Genomic DNA, 20,876 nt, shown 5'->3' on the forward strand with positions numbered 1-20,876 from the left:
TTATGTGGCAGCTACAGAAAATTTTATTTCTACTAATTATAATTTAGCTGTTTTCTTTACACAGAATGTTGCTGTTCATTGTAGATAGTTTTCAACTGCAAAACTAATGGTAGTAAAGATCACATGGTATAGATTGAGGAATGGGAATAAGCAATTATAGCATGCCTACTATTTACAAAGTGTTTTATCTTTATCATCACTGTACATCTAACATGTATTGGTTGCTATGAGATGCCAAACACTATTTATATGTGTCATATATCTTCATTATGTCAAAGAATAAGTTTGGTCAATATTCCCTTGATTCCCCAGTGCTCTTTCCAGATTATTACCTTTCACTGTTTAGTAGAAACTTATGCTCTCTTGAGGTATGAAGCTTTCTCAGGGCTAATGGCACATTCCTACATCCCCTTAATCTTCCTTAGTTAACATCATCTACGGAACTTCTGGCCATTCCCACTTGTTCAGTAAAGACTTTGATAATCTTCCCTATTGTTATATTTTCAACCAAAGTCTTGTCATCACATTAAGCTGTTTTAATATACAAATGACCAATTCAGAATCCATTTGTTAAAACATTGTTCTTTCATCATTAAATTGTTTTTGCACCTTGTTTAGAAACAATTGACCATAAATGTGAGGGTTTATTTCTGGACTCTAAATTCTATTTCATTGATCTATATGCCTGTCTTTATGCCATTGCCATACTGTTTTGATTACTGAAGCTTTGTAGTAAACTAGTCTTCCAGTATTCTTTTTTTTACAGGGGTGTCCAACCCATGGGCTCATGCAGCCCAGGATGATTGTGAATGCAGCCCGACACAATATTGTAAATTTATTTAAAACACTATGAGATTTTTTTTGTGATTACATGTTGCAATGTATTTAATGTGTGGCCCAAGGCAACTTTTCTTCCAGTGTGGTGCAGAGACTCCAAAAGGTTGGATACCCCTGTCTTTTGTTTTTGGTTATTTGTTTGTTTGTTTGTTTTGGCTCTTTTTGGTTTCTTGCATTTACATATGAATTTTAGAATCAGCTTGTAAATTTCTATGAAAAGCTATCTGGATTTTCATTAAGTGTGTAATCAATTTAGGAATATTGCCATGTTAACAGTATTAAGTCCTCTGATCTATTAACATAAGGTATAGCTTTCCATTTATTTAGATCATTTTTTCATCAGTGCTTTTTAATTTTCAGAGTATAAGCTTTGTACCATTTTTTAAAATTTATCCAAAAGTAATTCTTTTTCATTGTTATTCCATTACAGTTGTCCCAATTTCTCCCTCTTTGCTCTTCTCCACCAGCCTACCCTGAATAAGTAATTCTTTTTGATGCTATTGTAAATGGAATTATCTTAATTTTTTTGGACTGTTCATTTTAGTGATGGAAATACAACTGATTTTTGCATCTTGATCTTGTACCTTCTAGACTTGTTTACTAATTCTATTAGTTTTTTAGTGAATTCCTTAGTATTTGCTCTATATGAGATTGTCATTGGTAAATACAGAGAGTTTTACTTCTCTATTTTTAAAATGGATTCTTTTTATTTCTTTTTCTTGCCTAATTGCCATGCTAGAACCTCTAATATAATACTTGAGTAGCACTGGTAAGAGTGAACATCCTTATCTTGTTCCTGATTTTAGGAAAAAGCAGTCCATAACTATTAGTTATGACATGAAATGGGTTTTTCATAGGTCCCCTTTATCAAGTTAAGGGAGTTCCTTTCTATTGAAATAATCATGTGGTTTTTGTCATTTATTTTCTTGATATAGTATACTACATTAATTGGTTTTCAGATGTTAAATCAACCTTGTATTCCAGAGATAAATCCCACTTGGTGATAATGTATCCTTTTTTTTTAATATCTTGCTGAATCTAATATGTTAGTATTTTGTTTGTTTTTTAAAAAGTATATTTTATTGATTATGCTGTTACAGTTTTCCCAATTTCTCCCCCTTTATTCTCCCTCCACCCTGCACCTCCAACCCTCTAGCATCCTCCACCCTTAGTTCATGTCCATAGGTTGTACCTACAAGTTCTTTGAGTCCTCTGTTTCCTATACCATTTTTTATTTCTCCCCATCTATTGTATGCCTACCAGTTATGCTTCTTTTTCCCTATACCTTTTCCCCTCTACACCTCCCTTATCTCTCCCCACTGAAATCTCTTCATGGGATGTCCATTTCTCTGATTCTGTTCCTGTTCTAGTTGTTTTATTAGTTTTTGTTCTCATTGTTTGTCTTTTCTTTTAGGTTCATTTGTTGATAGTTGTAAATTTGTTGTCATTTTACTGGTCATAGTTTTGATCTTCTTTTTCTTAGATAAGTCCCCTTTACCATTTCATATAATAAGGGCTTGGTGATGATGAACTCCTTGAACTTGACCTTATCTAGAAGCACTTTATCTGCCCTTCTATTCTAAATGATAGCTTTGCTGGACAGAGTAATCTTGGATGGAGGTCCTTGCCTTTCAAGATTTGGAATACTCGTTTCTAGCCCCTTCTTGCCTACAAGGTTTCTTTGGAGAAATCAGCTGCTAGTCTTATGGGCACTCCTTTGTACGTAATTCTCTCCTTTCCTCTTGCTGCTTTTAAGATTCTCTCTTTATCTTTAATCTTGGATAACTTGATGATGTGCCTTGGTGTGTGCTTACTTGGGACTCTCTGGGCATCCTGGACTTCCTGGAAGTCTATTTCCTTTGCCAGATTGGGGGAGTTTTCCTTCATTATTTGTGCAGATAAGTTTCCAATTTCTTGCTGCTTTCTTTTCCTTCTGGTACCTCTATAATTTGGATATTGGAATGTTTCAGGTTGTTCCAGAGAATCCTCAGCCTCCCTTCATTTTTTGAATTCCTGTTTCTTCCTTCTATTCCAATTGCATGTTTATTTCTTCCTTTTATTCCAGATTGTTGCTTTGAGTCCTGGTTTCCTTCCTGTCAGTGTTGGTTCCCTGAATATTTTGCTTTATTTCATTTGGGGTATCTTTCAGTTGTTCTTTCATTTTTCAACCAAGCTCAATCAGTTGTATGAGCATTTTGATGACCAGGGCTATAAATTCTCCATCAGATAGGTTGGCTATCTCCTCATCACTTAGCTCTCTTTCTGAAGCTTTGCTCTGTTTTTTCATTTTGGCCCTATTTCTTTGTCTGGGTATACCTGTTAAGTTGTAAGGGGCAGGGCCTTAGGTATTCACCTGGGCAGGGAACCCCTTCTTGCTGTGCTGTGGTGCTGCCTATAGGGGAAGGGCCAGAGAGAGAACAGTGCAGCGCACCTGCTGTGGCTCTAGCCCACTTTCCAACGATCTCTTGTGTGAGACTGGGAGTTTATCCCACTGTGGCAAACACCGTAGTCCACAGTCAGCTCTGAGTCTCCATTTCCCATTCAGCCAGCCTTGCTTGCACAGTCCACCACCTCACCACAGTTTCTCTCAGCTGGCCCTGCCTACATGATTCACGGCCTTGCTGTGGGTTCTTACTAGTCTTTTGGGCTGTTTCTTTAATACCTTGGTTGTCAGACCTCCATGCAGTTTCATTTTCTGGCACTTCTGGTTGTTTATTGATTTTAGATTGGTTGTTATCCTCCTTTTGGTTGTGCGAGGGTTTTCTGTGAAAAGTGAAGGGTTTCTACCAATGCTGCCATCTTGGCTGGAACTCCTAATGTGTTAGTATTTTGTTGAGGAATTTTGTGTCTATATTCCTGAATATTGGTCTGTAGTTTCCTTGTGGTGTCTTTGGTTTGGGTATGAGGGTAATACTGGCCTTGTAGAATGAGTTGGGAAGTGTTCTTTCCTGTTTTGGGGAGGACTTTGTAAAGAAATGATATTAATTATTCCTTCAATATTTGGTAGTATTCATCAGAAAAACTATCTTCCTTCCTCCCACAACCAAAAGAAGGACAACAGCAAATTTAAAAACAAAAAATAACCAGAACTGCCAGAAAATCAAACTGTATGGAAGTTTGACAGCTAAGGAGTAAGAGAAGAAACATTGATCCAGACCCGTAGGAGGGGCGGGGACAGGCAGCCAGGGCAGAGAGGACGTGTGGCAAGGCGGTGGCTGGTGGACTGGGTAGGTGAGGTGGTAGCTGGCAGACCAGGCAGTCCCACATTTGCGTGTGGATAAATGGGAAGAAATAACTGGAGAGCGAGACAGACCACAGAACCCAGGGGTTCAGCACAGGAGAATAAAGCCTCAGACCTCTGGCTGTAAAAATTTGTGGGGGTTGCAGCAGCAGGAGAAATTCCTAGTCTCACAGGAGAGTTCATTGGAGAGACCCACAGGGTCCTAGAACGTACACAAAGCCACCTGCGTGGGAATCAGCACCAGAAGAGCCCAGTTTTCTTGTGGGTAGCTGGGGAAGTGACTGAAAGCTCACGAGGAGTGGAACAAGAGGCATTTTTTCCTCTCTGACTCTTCCCCTGTATACAGTGCTATAATGCAGCCACATGGATTGCCCCACCCCGCCGAATACCTAAGGCTCTGCCCCTTACAATGTAATGGGCCCCCTGAGACAAAAAGTGTGGCCCAAATGAAAACAGATCAAAGCTCCAAAAAACAGAATTAAGCAATGAAGAGATAGCCAACCTATCAGACACAGAGTTCAAAACACTGGTCAGGATGCTTACAGAAATGGTTGAGTATGGTCGCAACATAGAGGAAAAAGTGAAGGCTATGCAAAGTGAAATAAAGAAAAATATATAGGGAACCAACAGTGAAGGGAAGGAAACCAGGACTCAAATCAACAAGTTGGAGCAGAAGAAAGAAATAAACATTCAACCAGAACAGAATGAAGAAACAAGAATTCAAAAAAATGAGGAGAGGCTTAGGAACCTCCAGGACATCTTTAAACATTCCAATATCCAAATTATAGGGGTACCAGAAGGGGAAGAGGAAAAGCAACAAGTGGAAAACTTACCTGAACAAATAATAAAGGAGAACTTCCCCAGTCTGGCAAAGGAAATAGACTTCCAGGAAGTTCAGGAAGCTCAGAGGGTCCCAAAGAAGTGGAACCTGAGGAGGAACACACCAAGGCACATCATAATTACATTACCCAAGATTAAAGATAAGGAGAGAATCTTAAAAGCATCAAGAGAAAAGGAGACAGTTATCTAAAAGGAGTTCCCATAAGACTGACAGATGATCTCTCAAAAGAAACTTTGCAGGCAAGAAGGGGCTGGAAAGAAGTATTCTAAGTCATGAAAGGCAAGGACCTATATCTAAGATTACTCTGTCCAGCAAAGCTTTCATTAGAATGGACGGGCAGATAAAGTGCTTCCCAGATAATATAAAGATAAAGGAGTTCATCATCACTAAGCTCTTATTAGATAGTGTTAAAGGGATTTATCTAAGAAAAAGATCAAAACTATGAACAATAAAATGACAACAAACTCAAAAAATAAAATGATGACGAACTCATAACTGTCAACAACTGAACATAAAAAAACCCAAAACAAACTAAGCAAACAACTAGAACAGTAACAGAATCACAGAAATATGGGTCATGTGGAGGATTATCAGAAGGGAAGGGGAGGGGGGAATAGGGGAGGGAAGGTACAGGGAATAAGAAATATAAATGGCAGATACAAAATAAGACAGAGGGAGGTTAAGAATAATATAGAAAATGGAGAAGCCAAAGAACTTACATGTATAACCCATGGACATGAACTAAGGTTGGGGGAAGTGCGGGTGGGAGGGGTAGTGCAGGGCGAAGGGGAATAAAGGGGAGAAAAAAATGGGACAACTGTAATAGCATAATCAATAAAATATCTTAAGAAAATAAAATTACTAATTCAATATCTTACCTATTCAGGTCTTCTGTTTCTTGCATAGCTTGCAGTAGTTTATCGCTCTGAGTTCTACTTGCATGTGAGTTGTCCAATTTATTGGCATAGAGCTGTTCATAGTATTATCTTAAAAATCTTTTTATTTCTGTGAGACGATAATGATTTGTCTTCTCTCTTTTTTTCTTGGTCAGCCTAGTTGAAGATTTGTCGTTTTTGTTGATCTTTTCAAAGAACCAATTTTTGGTTTTGTTGATTTTCTTTATTGTTTTCTATTATCTGTTCTATTAATTTCTACTCTGATCTTTATATTTTTTCCTTTCTTCTACTTTGAGTATAATGCACCTCTTTTTTTTTAGTTTCTTAAGGAAGAAAGCCATTGGCTTAAGGAAGCCATTGGTTTGGTTGAGTTGATCATGCACTGAAGAGTGTTCTTCAGTGTGTGCTGGGAACACAGGGGTCAGAAGAGAGAAGATTCCTGTTCTCAAGGGGGCTACATTCTAGTGGTGGGGGTTGGGGGCATAGAGGGAGGGGGAAGTGAATATAATAGACAAAAGAAGATAATGAAAATAAAATAGTTACTACTTTTCTTATTCTCATTCTCTCTCCCCCTCCCTCCCTCCTCTCTCTTATTTTCCAGAGTGTCTATTTAATATCTTCTCACACTCTCTTCTCTTCTTATTTCAATGATATTCTTATTGATGACGGTGCCTCTAACTTCACAGAGAAAATAGGAACTATCAGGTAGGAACTTTCTCTACTTCTTGTGACTCAACCTGCCAACCTGCCTTCTTTTCTACTATCTTTTCTGCAACATTATGCAAATGGTTTTCCTCACATTTTGGATTAATTTTAATTCTTTTGTGTGTTCTCAGCAGTGTCTTTCTTCTTCTTTGAGGGCTTTCCCCTTTCCTGGACCTTATAAACAATTTTAATATTTTCTTTACATTAGCATTTAAATGTTGAAACGTCTCCCATCCTTAAAAGATAATCCTACTTCACCCTGGCTCTTTCTGCTCCTCCGTGCTTATTACCTCTCAAAGCCAAACTTCTGGAGCAGGTTGCCTATCTTTTTCCCTTTTTCTCTATTTCCTTAATGTCTGTTTACTTCCTAACCCACTCCAGCTTGACTTCTGTGTCCTTTATTGTCCTGAAACTGTGCTTACCAAGGTTGCTGATTTCCTTCTGTGGTGTACATTTTTTGGTCCTTGTCTCATTGTTTCTTATCCCTATTTATAACACTCTGTTGCCTTAGAACCACAACAGGAATTTGTTAAAAATACAGTACAGGAGCCCTGACCCATGGAGATTCTGATTTAGTAGAATGGACATGGGCCTCTGGAATCTATTGTTTTAAAGTTCTTCAGGTTATTTCATTGTGTAGTCAAGTTTTAGAAACACTGTTCCCCATAGTAGTTTAACACAGTTCTTATCTAACCTAACTGTTGTTGGGTATCAGTTGATGCTGTGGACTCTGGAAACATTGTCTCCTTGACTTCCTTGGCAGCATATTTTCCAGTCATCCTCCACCCCCTTCTCCATGTCTTCTTACCACTAATACTTCTTTAGCCATTTATTCTTTAGTCACCTTTTGAAGATGCCCTTCCTGACAACCCATTAAGAGCTTTCTTCAGGGTCTCTTCTTTTTTTTTAAGATCTTATTTATTTATTTTTGGAAAGAGAGGAAGGGAGGGAGAAAAAGAGGGAGAGAAACACCAATGTGAGAGAAACACTGATCAGTTCTCTCATATATGCCTCACCTGGGGACTGAGCCCACAACCCAGGCTTGTGCCATGGCTGGGAATTGAACCAGTGGCCTTTGGCTTTGCAGAATGATGCCTAACCAGCTGACACACACGGTCAGGGACAGGATCGTTGCTTTTCCCTAGGCTTCTTCCAGCACTCATTATGCCTCCCTGATAGTCCATCATTCTTAGGCTTCCAGTTACCATCTGTAGTTGATCATTCTTAGGTCTGTGTGTCTAGCCATCTCTTTTCTGAGCCTCAGATTTTTATATCCAGCAGCTTTGAATGTTTCATGGATACCTTCATGAGTTCAAAATAAAACTCCTTTCTACCCCCGAAAACATGGTTTTCCTCCCTTTTCCGTGTTTCAAGCAATGGCACTACTATTCACCCAGACATTGCAGCCCCAAACCTAGGAAACAGCCTTACTCCTCTTCCCTCAAAATTACAAGTGCATTTTTTTACTTAGCAGTCCTGTTTTGGGAATTATTCTATATATACAAAGTAATGACATGCAGGATTATTCATTGTAGCATGTTTTAGGATAACAAAAAATTAGAAGCACCCCAAGTGCCCATCTGTAGCAATTGACTCAGGGACATCCATGCACTGAAATAACATGATGTGGCTGTGAAATGTTTGAGGAGGCTATATGCTAAGAAAGACCTCAAGCATATGATGTAAATTTAAAAATCAAGTAACAGAACAGGACATACATGCTATCTTTTAGGTAATAAAGAGGAGTGTAATAATATATAATTTATACTTTCATTATCACATATAGTAATTATATTTTCATAGAACTGGAAGGGTGCATAAGAAACTAATGAAACATGGTTACTATTAAAATTTAAAAGATTATCAGATGGGGAGTTTTCTATATGATCATATTTAAGTTCAAACTGAGTTTTCAAACTGAGTTCCAAGCTCAGAGCATGTTCTGCATCAGTATGTCTATACTTAGGTTTTTGATGTCAGAAATACCTCTTATTTTTTCTTGTTATCACATTCTAGTCTTTGACTAAAACCTTACCTACCTTGCTTATATGTAACAACCATTTCCTCTACTACAGGTGATATCTGTTAGTTCATAACCACTTATGATGTGTTTGAAATTGACTTCTTTCCTATTATAACAAGTTTGATGTTCTCTGTTCTTGGCTTTTGGTTTTGTTTATTTGGTTTTACGAATGATTTTTCTCTTCCATAGTGTAGTGTTAGAGATAATCCAGCCATCCAGTACATATGTGTAAGACATATGTCCTGTATTAAAGAGAAAATATATAGCTCACTATTTGCAAACAATTTGGACCATTGGTACTCTTTCACTGTCAAATAGGAATCTAGAAATTAAAAATTCATGTAATTGGAATAATTTGTGAAATGCCCTGCTTTCTTAACTTCTCTATGTACATAGAGGAGCTTCTTATGAGGGGTCAGAATGAATAGTGTATATATACCATAAATCACTTATTTTATGAACAATCGACCTAATGTGTATGATCATTGGAAATTATATTATGCATTTTTAGCATGGGTTCAAAACTAAAAGTCAGTTATTGAGTCACTTAATAGATACAAAATGCTAGTGTTTTGTTATAATACATTTTTATATTATTGCCTTTATGATTTTCAGAATATTAAAAGTTATCTGTAATAATACTTAAATTTTTAAAAAAATCACCACAGTTTTTTATTTCACTTTGAAAACCAATCGCTAATTGTCTCTGGTTTGTTTTCTAAAGGTGTTCTTAAGGATTATTTAAGAGAACTCCCTTCTCCTCTGATAACAAAGCAGCTTTATGAAGCTGTGTTAGATGCCATGGCAAAAAATCCCTTGAAAATGTCATCAAATGGTTGTGAGAATGATACAAGTGACTCCAGGTACACTGTAGACCTACTGGACTGTCTGCCTGATGTTGAGAAGGTAAACATAATTGGCATACTTTTTTTTGAAAACCAGCTAGTGAATTATATACTTAACTCCAGTATTGATAATTTTTTAGCTATTTTGACATTTGTGGCACTCTTGAGTTTTTGCTCTACCTTTACTAATGGCTTCTTAAACAGCATAAATCTAGAAACTGCTTCTTAAACAGAATAAATTTAGAAAAAATAGTTCTTTTCTGTCTTAGTTTCACCTAGGCATAAATACTCTCATAAGTTTTTTTTTTAAGATTTTATTTATTTATCTTTAGAGGGGAAGGGAAGGAGAAAGAAGAAGAGAAATATCAGTGTACAGTTGCCTTTCGTGAGTCCCCTGCTGGGAACTGGCCTGCAACCCAGGCATGTGCCCTGACTGGGAATCAAACCATGATCGTGTGGTTCGCAGGCCCGCACTCAATCCACTGAGCTACACCAGCCAGGGCTCTCATAAGTTTTTAAAGAGTATTGTTATCTTATATTACAATAATATGTATTTACTATAGAATAATTTGGAATATATAGAGACGGATGGAAAAATTACAATGATCAAAACCCAGAGGCAACTATAATTAATATTTTTATTTATTTCCTTTTAGTATTTTAAAGGCACCTATTTAGTATTTTAAAAATACAGCAACTATTTTGGTGCATATGGCTTAGCCTCAACAGTCAAGCAACCCCAGCAGCATTTCCTTCCTGCTTGCCTTTTCCCATTTTCCCCTCCCCACAATCTCAATCTTGGGACCAGTATCTTCAGGTATGCCTGCAGGAGAGAGAGAAGGATGGCTGGATGTGCAGAACCAGTCTTAACCTAACTTCAGCTGTTGTTTCTTAGAATAAAAGGAAAAAATAAGGGAAATACATGGGGTTGGGTTTGTCTAGGTAAGGTTGACTGCCTAGATTTCTTATGTGAGGGCAGAATGGTCAAGAGATAGTGGGTAGACATGTTAAGCCCAATAGCTTCATTCACTGGTTTACTGCAGTCTTCTGATTGTCCTGTACTCTGTCCAATTAGATTAGCAAAATTACTACTCCTTTTGGTGGAAGGAGGAGAATAGCTGTAAAGAGGTGAGCAGATGCAGAAGGGTGCAATGAAGCGGTAGAAATATTCCCTCACCAATACAGGGTATAACTCTTAAGTGTCATTTTATGTGTAAGTGAAGAAATTTGTGTCGGGGAATTTAAATCACTTGACCAAGGCTAGACAACTTTTATGAGTATAATAGTTTGTCACATGAATTCACATCTTTCTGACCCTAAACCTCTTGCTATTACTATCCTTTCTAAAAAGGCTGCATAATATTATACTGAGTGGATTTGACATAATATGTCACTATTCTCTTTTGTATAATATTTAGGTTTAGTATCTATTTGTATATATTCACAGATTTTTTTTTCAGCTAGAATTATTTATATGAGAATCTCAGAGTGGAATTGCTGATTTAAATGATGTGAACATTTTAAGGCAGTTAATACATGTTTTTATATTAGTTTTCAAAAGGGACACAAGAGTTATATGTTTTGGGCTCACCTTATTTTATAGACAAAATAGGTTTTTTATTTTAAGTTGCATTTTTTGTCTGTCTATTGAGATTGGAGCTAATATTTTTTAAATATTAAAAAAAATTATTTTTACAAAGAGGGGAAGGGAAGGGGAAAGAGAGGGAAAGAAACATGTATGTACGAGAGATACATCAATCGGTTGCCTCTCGCAAGCTTGCAGCTGGAGACCCGGCCCCTTAACCCAGGCCTGTTTCCTGACGGGGAGTCAAACCAGCAGCCTTTCATTTTGTGGATTGGCACTCAATCCACACCAGCCAGGCCTGAACCTAATATTCTTAACCAGTTAAAAATATGCTTGTGTGTGTGCGTATGTGTGCGTGTGAGAAACAGAACTTTATTTCAAAGTATCAATTTATATTCTTTTCTAGCTTCATTTTCTCTTACTTCCTTTCCTTCACAACCAAACACTGAAAGAACATTTATTCCGGCTCTCATTATTTCTTTACCACTCATTTGTTACTCAACACTTTGTAATCTGGCTTTCTACCCCATCTCTCTGGACTTCTTCTTGCCAAGATTACTAATGACCTTCTAATCACCAAATCCAAGTGTCACTTATAGCTCTAGGAATAAATATTTCATTTTGTTTGTTCTTGTAATTTTTTTAATTTACAGTTTTAGTTGGGATTCAGTTCTTCAGTACAATTATGAAGAAGAAATTGTGCACTCATTTGTTAAATGATTTATTGTATACCACTACTTCAAAAAAAATCATTTCTTTTCATAATTACTTAAACCTAAATAATCATTCCATTTCTTGAGCAAATTCCCCTTATTAGTTTCTTTAAGGATTAGGTTTTTTTGGATTAGATTTTTAAGGATTTTTTTTTCAATAAATTTGCTCTAATTTGTAACTATACTGCTTTTCCCTTTTCCATGGTTTGTCGACTTAAAATATCAATTAGTTAAAAGCACATTGGTCTTTTTCATAATCTAAGTCACAGAAGAACCTGGCCACTTTCTGAAATGTTCAGCTTCCTAGATTTAAGAATGGCAGCACCCTACTTTTGACTACAGGATGTATCTGTACTTATAGACAAGCACTCTTACCTGAATCCTCTTCTGTGATAGTTTTTGCTCTTGTCATTGTAGAGGAGGGAAGAGAGGGAAATGTCGATGGTATATTTACCTAGGGATTCCAGCGGAAATTTGGAATGCATTCATGAACATTTTATAAAGAGTATATATTTTAACCACTTAACAGATCAAATTAATGTTGTTGGAATCTAAGGGTCCTGTGTAACATTTCTATAATAAAATGTTTCATGTTCTAAATGCCCAATTTATAAGCAAATCTTTGAAATGACCTTTTATTTGGGGGGTTCTATTTTCTAAATTTTAAAATTAAATTTATTGGAGCAACATTGGTTAATAAAATTACATAGGTTTCAAGTATACAATTCTATAATACATCATCTGTATGTTGCGATGTGTGTTCACAACCCAAAGTTTAATCTCCTATCTTCACCATGTATTTGACCCACTTTGCCTTCCAGTAACCACCGTGCTGCTGTTGTCTGTGTCTATTAGTTTTATTTGTTTGTTTGTTTGTCTTGCTTGTTGGTGAATAACCTTTTTAAAGTAACAGAATGCTTATGTATATTTTTGCTATACATTGTGCCCTTGAATTTTCCCTCATATAATTATATTAAGTGAACCTTATTTAATTTAGGCAACCCTAAAGATGCTGTTGGATCATTTGAAATTGGTGGCTTCTTATCATGAAGTGAATAAGATGACCTGCCAGAATTTGGCTGTGTGCTTTGGACCAGTATTATTAAGTCAGAAGCAAGAGACTTCCAATCATAACAACAGAGTCTTCGCTGATTCAGAAGAACTCGCAAGTGCTTTGGATTTTAAAAAACATATTGAAGTTCTTCATTACTTACTTCAGCTCTGGCCAGGTAAATGATTCTGTGGCAATATTTTTCTCTTTCAGTGATAGGGTATTTGAATTTGCTAATCATTAAATATATCATATGTGATTGAAGAAAACCTTTTCTAGACTTTGCTATTTGATACCTGTCCTGTAGGTTTCTCCAGTTAAACTTTCTACTTTTGCTGATAATACGGTGTTTTGGATTTGGTCAGATCTGGATTTGAATCTGGTTGTATCACTTATTAGCAGTCTGATCCTGGGCAGGTTTCTTAACATCTTAGAGCCTCAGTATCACCGTTTGTCATATGGATTTCATATGTTTGTGGAACTTAAAGGAGGACTTAGTAAAAAATTATATATGTAAGGTGCTCTGCACAGTTCTTGGGACATAATAGGTAACTCAACAATTTATTTTCCTCCTTAAATCATTTCTTCTTTCTGACATCCTTATTGTATTTACAGTCATTCTTCAAATTATCCAGGCTTGAATTGACAGTTATCTCTGACCTTTTTATCTTTCTTATCCCTCCCTGTAATAGACAATAACAAAAGGTTAACCGTTATTTTCCATGTATATCTCTTATATACTTTCAGAGGTAAAAGAAACATGTATTTAATTAGATGTTCCATAAAGGATCCTGTATTTAAGTTCCAAATTTGTCTTATCCTGAAGTACTGCTGCTTCTTCCCCCAACACTGCATGGTATTGTACTTAGAGACCTAGTGGAACGCACGATGGTAGAAGTGCCTTGGCCTTGGATTCAGTTTTGGGTTCAGATTTGGATTGTGGCATTCACCAACAGTGTGGGCTCAAGTACTTTAGTTCCCCCAGATCTCAGTTTGCTTCTTTGTCAGTAGTGCCTGCCTCAGAGTTGTTGTGGAGATTGAGATAGAGCATCTCAGGCAGAGAACAGAATGTTTGGCACAAAGTTAGCTCTTAATAAATGTGCTCCGTTACTCTTTTATAGACATATATGAGAAGGAGAGATTAAAGTATGAAGGAATGCCTGATTTAGTCTTTTAAAATAAATCTTTTTAGCCCTGGCTTGTGTGGCTCAGTGGATTGAGTGCTAACTGGTGAACCAAAGGGTCACAGGTTCAATTCCCAGACAGGGTACATGCCTGGGTTGCGGGCCAGGTTCCCAGTAGGGGGCGCATAAGAGGCAACCACACAAAACTTTAAAAAATAAATCTTTTTAAAAGTGAATTAAAATTTAAGTTAATAAAATTTTTCAACTTTTAAATTTAGAAAGTAAAGTTTGTAAACATCACCTTAAAATCATTTCTATTGATATTTTAACTGAATTAGTATATACTATTATTTTAAAATTCTTAGTCAAGATTCTCTGTATAATTGGTCTGATTTCTGCATTTGGTGCCCAGTATAAGGAATCACTTAGGTTAAAGTTTTAAATGTGTGTTTCCTAGCTTTTCCTAAAACTGCTTTAATTCCAATAAACATCAGGAATTGGGAGAGGAGTTGTCTTATCATATTAACCACAAATGAAAACTTGCTTGCCTGGAGATGTCATTAGGTTTACTATCAGCACCTGAGCCCTTTATCATTAATTCTGTACCAGAGGTTCATGTCACTTCATTATTTTGTAATAGTCACCTTTGTTTTGGGTGTAGAAGCAAAAATGAAGTCATGTCTTTTGTTACAGAAAGAGCAGGTTTAGATTTCAGATTCACTGTATTTCAATGATAGCCTTAAACAACCAACTCTTAGTGCTTTAATACATTATTCCAAAGATTTGTGTTGTTCAATTTAATAATAACTGTCACTTTTTCTATAATCTTTTATTTTTCTCTAGTTTTACTTCCTTGGACAAAGGACAGAACAGGGCACAAAGATAAGAGGAAACAGCCATTAGTTTTGCCCTCTAACTCATTTCCTTTTGGAGTCAAGAAAAGGCAGAAATCAAGTAAATGTAAAGCAGTTACTGAGCCTGAGAAAATTGAGGGGACAAAAGGGAATGGGCCATAGCTTATCAACTTGGTGAATGCCCATCTCATGAACTCAACAGAAGGTTTTGGCTCTCCTTGCTATGCGTATCTTACTTACTTTTCCTTTTGGAATTTCCTCCATTGCAGAGATGAAAAGAGTTAGTTCCACCCTTTCATTTTGCTTTCTTAGCTTTTTGTTTTGTGTTTTTTTGTTTTATTCATTTTGGATAAGATCATAACTGGCTTTGAGCTTTCCATTTGATAAATCTTGTCTTCCAAGTGGTCAGTTAGAACTCTAGCCTATTTGCATTGGAAGGACAAAACATCCTGCCAATGTTTTTCAGATTTTCTTCTGCCAAAGCCCTAGGGTTCTTTGGAAACAGCTTCAGGGCCAGATTGGTAGCATGTTAAGGAACAAAATAGAAACCCACTTCCCTTCTGACCAAAATAGTCTTCTTTTCATATTTTCATGTAGTAGGTTTATACAAAATTGTTTTTTAAAAATAAGTATGCTGTTTTAATAATAATATTGAAAGTTACTAATAGGCTACCCTTTGGCTTTACAGATAGGGCAGTAGCTTTAGAGAGTGTAACTCTAGACTAGCTGTTTGCTCTGCCACATTTTCTGTCATGAGTAGATTTGGGGCAGGGTTTTTGGAAACACTATTGATTTTTTCCTAATCCTTTTTGTTTAATTTTTCTTTCTAGACAAAGCTTCAGGAGGGCAGGGACTTAGATTCCCAACTCCTAACAGAATGCTTGGCACTATCAGCCAATATATTCTGTTAAATAAAGCATTTATATTGTAGATAAAAGGCTAATAAAGTGGTTATTAAAGATAGAAACATAGTGGTAGAAAACAAGATAAGAAAATTAAATTTCTTAGTACTTATCATTATATTTTGAAACTTTTCCAGCAACCATAATGACTGCAGTTTTTATTTTATTTTGTTGAAGATAGATCAGTGCTGGGAAAACTAGAACTTTTTTTGCAGTGGTTAAAATTAGCCATTTTCTGCCTTGGTTGGATGGTTCATTTGGTTAGAATGTTGTTGCATACACCAGTGGTTGCGGGTTCAATTCCCATGATATCTACCTAGGTTGCAGGTTCAATCCCCAGTTGGGGTGCGTATGGGTGGCAGCCAATCCATGCTTCTCTCTCCCTCCTCTATTTCCAAAATCCTTGAGTGAGGAGCTTTTTTAAAAAGCCATTTTCTCTGTGTTATTAATAGGAAACCATTCCACCATCAGTAGTTTAGAAAGCCAGTGAGATTGATTTTTCAGAAATCGAATTTTTAGTCTAGAAGATATAAATATCACCATAATATGTTTCTTAAATATTTTCCAAGAAAATGTACAAAAATAATGTTTGAATAAAGATTTGGGTAAACAAGTTAGTAAAATAAACGTGGTTTTTACAGGTAAATGTCAGAATACAGGCGCAGTCCACAAGCTCAAACGCAGAGTCACAAACGTTTTAGTGTGGTTGCGTCCCAAACCAGATGACCTTAGGGTGAGCAGGAGGCTGAAATGGGCTGGGAAAACAACAAGCGTGGCACTTAGGCACTAAGAACAGAAATAGCACAGAAAATACAGAGAGAAAAGGAAGGAGACAGTGGAGATAAGAAGCTAGAGGAGAAAAAGGAATATGAATAATTAAACAGAAAAGTTTAGATATACATTGTGCAATTATATCAGTTAGTGGTGTGGGATATTCTTTATTAATAACTGTTATTAAAGATCAATTTAAAATAAATACCAGACATTTATTTTCTAGAAACTTTAAATCAAGCGCTTTTAGCTATTCATAATATATAATAACCATCATAAAATGCAGATAAACAGAAATGTTAAAAACATATCTATACACAATTATTATTTTAATAAATAAGTAAAAAATTATGTGATCTCTGGAAAATGCTATAATATCACTAAGTCTGGAAAACTAGAACCATATACATGTTTGTGTTATTTTTCAGTTATCTTATTTCATACACTAGGGAACAGGCATTCAGTGTCTGTTGGAGAGTGTCAAGTTGCTGCATTATCAATGGTGATATGTTCCCATTATCTTAGAGAAGGGAAGTATAAATGGAGAGATACTTACTAATGGAGAATAAATTAGCAGAAAGAAAGGTATTATGAAAAGGTTTTTAATAGCTATGCCTCAATATTTAAATTCAGTTTGTTTCATATACAGAAGAATCTTAGACAAATGTTTTGTTCAATATACACAAAAGTAAATGCTGAAGCCTTGGTTTGTTATGAGATAATGTGCATTTCTGTGGATATCTGTATAGGCAGCACAATGCATACCCTTAGAAGAAATTAATCTTCATAGGAAGAATGTTTAGATTGTTAGATACCTAACTGGAATGGGAAAATAAAATATCTGTACTATTTTCAGGCAATAAATGAAGACTATAAATGTAGCTAATGCTGTATAATCAGACTCAGGTAACATGTGGTCAAGTCTAGTATGTATTTGTGCATTTTATCAAAGTGAAATTTTGGCTGCTTGGAAAAGTAAATTATGACACTGCTGCTAATAGAATTGCAAAAAATCACAAAGGTCAGAACTTTTAGAGTGGGCATTTTAGACGCCTTTGCCTCATTTAGATATTCGCAAAGGAACTTTTTCTTTTGTTTTGTTTGTGTATCAACATGCCTTGCCTGCTTTTTGCTGCAGCTTTTAATTAGAAGCACCTACCACCTTAGCACTGTTTGAATTATGGGTAGATAATTAACAGACATTAATCAACATTGGAAATTTGATTTGTTTGGGGATGTTATGATACAGCATGAATTAGCATCACTGTACATTCTCCTAGCTTCTGTCCCTAATCTTGATTATGTCTGGTCATAGAAAAAATAATTACGGAATGCTTTCTTTGATAGTGCGCATGTTTTTGTTTTAATGCATGTTTGTAGTTATTAAATGCCTTATCCTTAGCTCTGTTTTTTAAAGGCCAGTTGGATTACTATCACCAAAGCAAATTTATTATTTGTTTTTAGTGCAACATTTAACTGTCAAAGAATCAACAACAGAGCAGAAATCTTCACTGAATTATTTGAGGAAGAAGAAGGAACGACCCTACGTGTTAAATTTGAGCGACACTAACTCATCGAGAGTACTGAGGCCACGGCAAACCAGGTTGGACAGTCCGCTTAGCAATCGCTATGCAGGAGACTGGAGCAGCTGTGGAGAAAACTATTTTGTAAATACAAAAGAAAACTTAAGTGATGTGGATTACGATGATGTCCCTTCAGAAGATGGAGAAAATTGCAGCAAAATATATAGACCTGATATAATGATTGAACAGCCAATTTCCTTGTCCAAAGAGTGCACATTTCAGACATATTTGACAATGCAGACAATTGAGTCCACAGTGGATCGAAAAATCAATCTCAAAGATCTACAAGAAAGTATTGATACATTGATTGGAAATCTGGAGCGTGAGCTCAACAAAAACAAGCTTAGTGTGAGTGTTTGAGATTAAGAGTTTTTATTTGGTTTTTCATAATGTTTTAAAGTTTAAAATCTTTCTCTCAGTGATGTTTTTATTTTTTTATTCTTGAAGGCTTCAATTAATTTTTAATAAGTTAATGTGATTTAATTAAAAACACTATTCACTAATATAACTTATCCCACTAGAAAATTTTATGGCGGGTAAAGATAACTTGGACTTCTTGGATATATTTTAATAAATCCTGCCAATTCTGTGGAGATAACTTTAAGTGCACTTAAAGGGTTCAGATAAGTTATTAGCCCCTCAAGATTTGGTACTTTACAGGACCGCTCCTCTGTACCTGACACAGGTGCTGCTTTCAGAGGGCCGTTGCGGCTGAGTCCGCTTGCTCTGCTCCATCATTTGATCCCATTCAATTTGCAATGCAAATGCTGCTATAAGAAAACCTTTTTATAAATAAAAGTAAAATTATGCAAATATTAATGTATTCTGTATTAAGTCAGTAATTATTTAAGCTTATAAAATTAAATATTTTTATAATCCTGAAATATATATATGTTTATAAGTTCATATATGTGTAGTTATTAGAAGGGGTTGGTTGAAAAAATCACATGTATCTTTCAAATATATATGTCAAGGGGCCAAAGTCATTAGCTTAAAAATGTCTTTTTCAGGGAGAGAACGTTTAAGTTAAAGGAGGTACGTAGAAACACACAAACCAAAACACTAGACACATCTGAATACAAATAATAGACTTTTTTGACTTACAGAAAGTCACAATATTCCCAATGAGGAGTCATCTTTTAAATTGAAATTCTCTAACTTAAAGGATTAAGTGCCCAGATTTTTACACTGATGACTTAGATTATAAAAATTTTCATCTGTTCAGTGCAGTTTGAAGTTCTACTTTTTTTTAAAAAAAAGTAATTATAGATAAGCATATTTATTTGTAATAGAACATTTATAACACTGACGTTATAATTACCCTTGTTTCCAAAGAAATCTTGCCAGCATACTATGTTACTGATTTTTAAAAATTAACTTATTTTAGCTAAGTATAGCTACAGGGTAGTCATTATAGTAATCATAGCAGTGTTTGAAAATATACATTTAGAAGCCTTTTAAAATTAAATTGGAATGTATTTAAAAAATTTTTATACCTACAGAATGTATAATTTTAAAATTATAAATAAAATTTGAATTACCAACTTAAAGATGTAGTAACCATTAAAAAACCTGATTTCCTGATATTTTTCTACATATTAAAGTATTTAACTGTTTCTATGCATATACATTGTTAAACAGAACACCTTTTAATTTAATTTGAATACTCAGTTGTTTAAAAAAACAGATAAATAACTATTTTTCTGTGAAATTTTAGTTTTTAGGCTTTGTATAACAATTCAGAAGAATACCAAAAGAATATGTAACAGGTATATATATTGAGTAAACAATCAAAAGAAATGTACTTTAAATAATTTGTAGGAAGACTGTCTCAGGCTTCTTTCTTTTGTTTGCTGTATCATGTATATTGTATTAATTGAATAAGTTGTTCTAGAAATGTAAAATTTTATTAAAATATTATAACCTTGGTGTCATGCTATTATAATGATTTTAAAGGTCACTTATTTTAATGCCATTCTTTTAAAACAAATATGTTAAAGTGTAGGCCCATTAATATGTTATCCATAAACATATGTAATAACTTTTTGATCAAAAATTGAATTTTCCAGAATCTGATGTATTTTAAGAGTCGTATTAATTTTGTTATATTAAGAGTCGTATTAATATTTTAAAAAATATTTTATTTAATTATTTTTAGACAGGAGAAGGAGAGAAGGAAACATCACTGTGTGGTTGCCCTTCATGCGTCCCCTCCCGAGGACCTGGCCTGGAACCCAGACAGGTGCCCTGACTGGGAATCAAACCAGTGACCCTTTGGTTCACAGGCTGACACTCAATCCACTGAGTGACACCAGCCAGGGCTACTTTTAAAAAGACGTTAAGTATTCATTTTTAGAGAGAGGGTGAGGGAGAGAAAGAAGGAGAGAAACATTGATGTGTGAGGGAAACAGCAGTTGGTTGCTTCTCGCACACACCCCAAATGAGGACCTGGCCCACAACCCAGGCATGTGACTTAACTGGGAATCAAACTGGTGGCCTTTTGGTTTGCAGGCTGGTGGTATTCCACTGACTGGACCACACCAGCCAGGACATGCTATATTATTTTGGATGGAAATAATTTGCAAGTTAATCTCTGCCATTTTAAATAGAAAATACTAAACATTTTTTGTCGTCTGACTCACCGAGACATGACTATAAACCTCTTTAATTGACTCTTGCTGTACTCAGTAGTGCTCAGTAAGTATGTACCTTTACTTTTTAAAAAATATATATTTTATTGATTATACCATTACAGTTGTTCTATTCCCCCCCTTCATTCCCCTCCACCCGCACACTCCCTCCCCCACTATTCTCCCCCCCTTAGTTTATAACCACGTGTCTCAAGTTCTTTAGATTCTATATTTCCCCCACTATTCTTGCCCTCCCCCTATCTATTTTCTACCTA

General features: G+C 35.6%; 1 protein-coding gene across 3 annotated transcripts in view; it reads left to right on the forward strand.

The window, feature by feature from the left end:
• SYDE2 (synapse defective Rho GTPase homolog 2) overlaps positions 1 to 19,217 on the forward strand; it is a 46,827-nt gene extending 27,610 nt beyond the window's left edge. For 2 of the 3 annotated variants that reach the window (XM_037060941.1, XM_037060942.1), the window contains 3 exons: positions 9,268 to 9,449; positions 12,684 to 12,915; positions 17,853 to 19,217. In XM_037060941.1, coding sequence (XP_036916836.1) covers positions 9,268 to 9,449; positions 12,684 to 12,915; positions 17,853 to 18,331 — 893 coding nt within the window. In that variant the 3' untranslated portion in view covers positions 18,332 to 19,217. Of the gene's footprint in view, positions 1 to 9,267; positions 9,450 to 12,683; positions 12,916 to 17,244; positions 17,295 to 17,852 lie in introns of all 3 variants that reach the window. The other variant, XM_037060943.1, reaches the window with a different exon arrangement.
• The last annotated feature ends 1,659 nt before the right edge of the window (positions 19,218 to 20,876 follow it).

Source organism: Sturnira hondurensis, unplaced genomic scaffold (genome assembly GCF_014824575.4).
Source record: "Sturnira hondurensis isolate 20B ecotype Veracruz unplaced genomic scaffold, ASM1482457v3 Scaffold0013063, whole genome shotgun sequence".
In the NCBI taxonomy this organism is placed as follows: Eukaryota; Metazoa; Chordata; class Mammalia; order Chiroptera; family Phyllostomidae; genus Sturnira; species Sturnira hondurensis.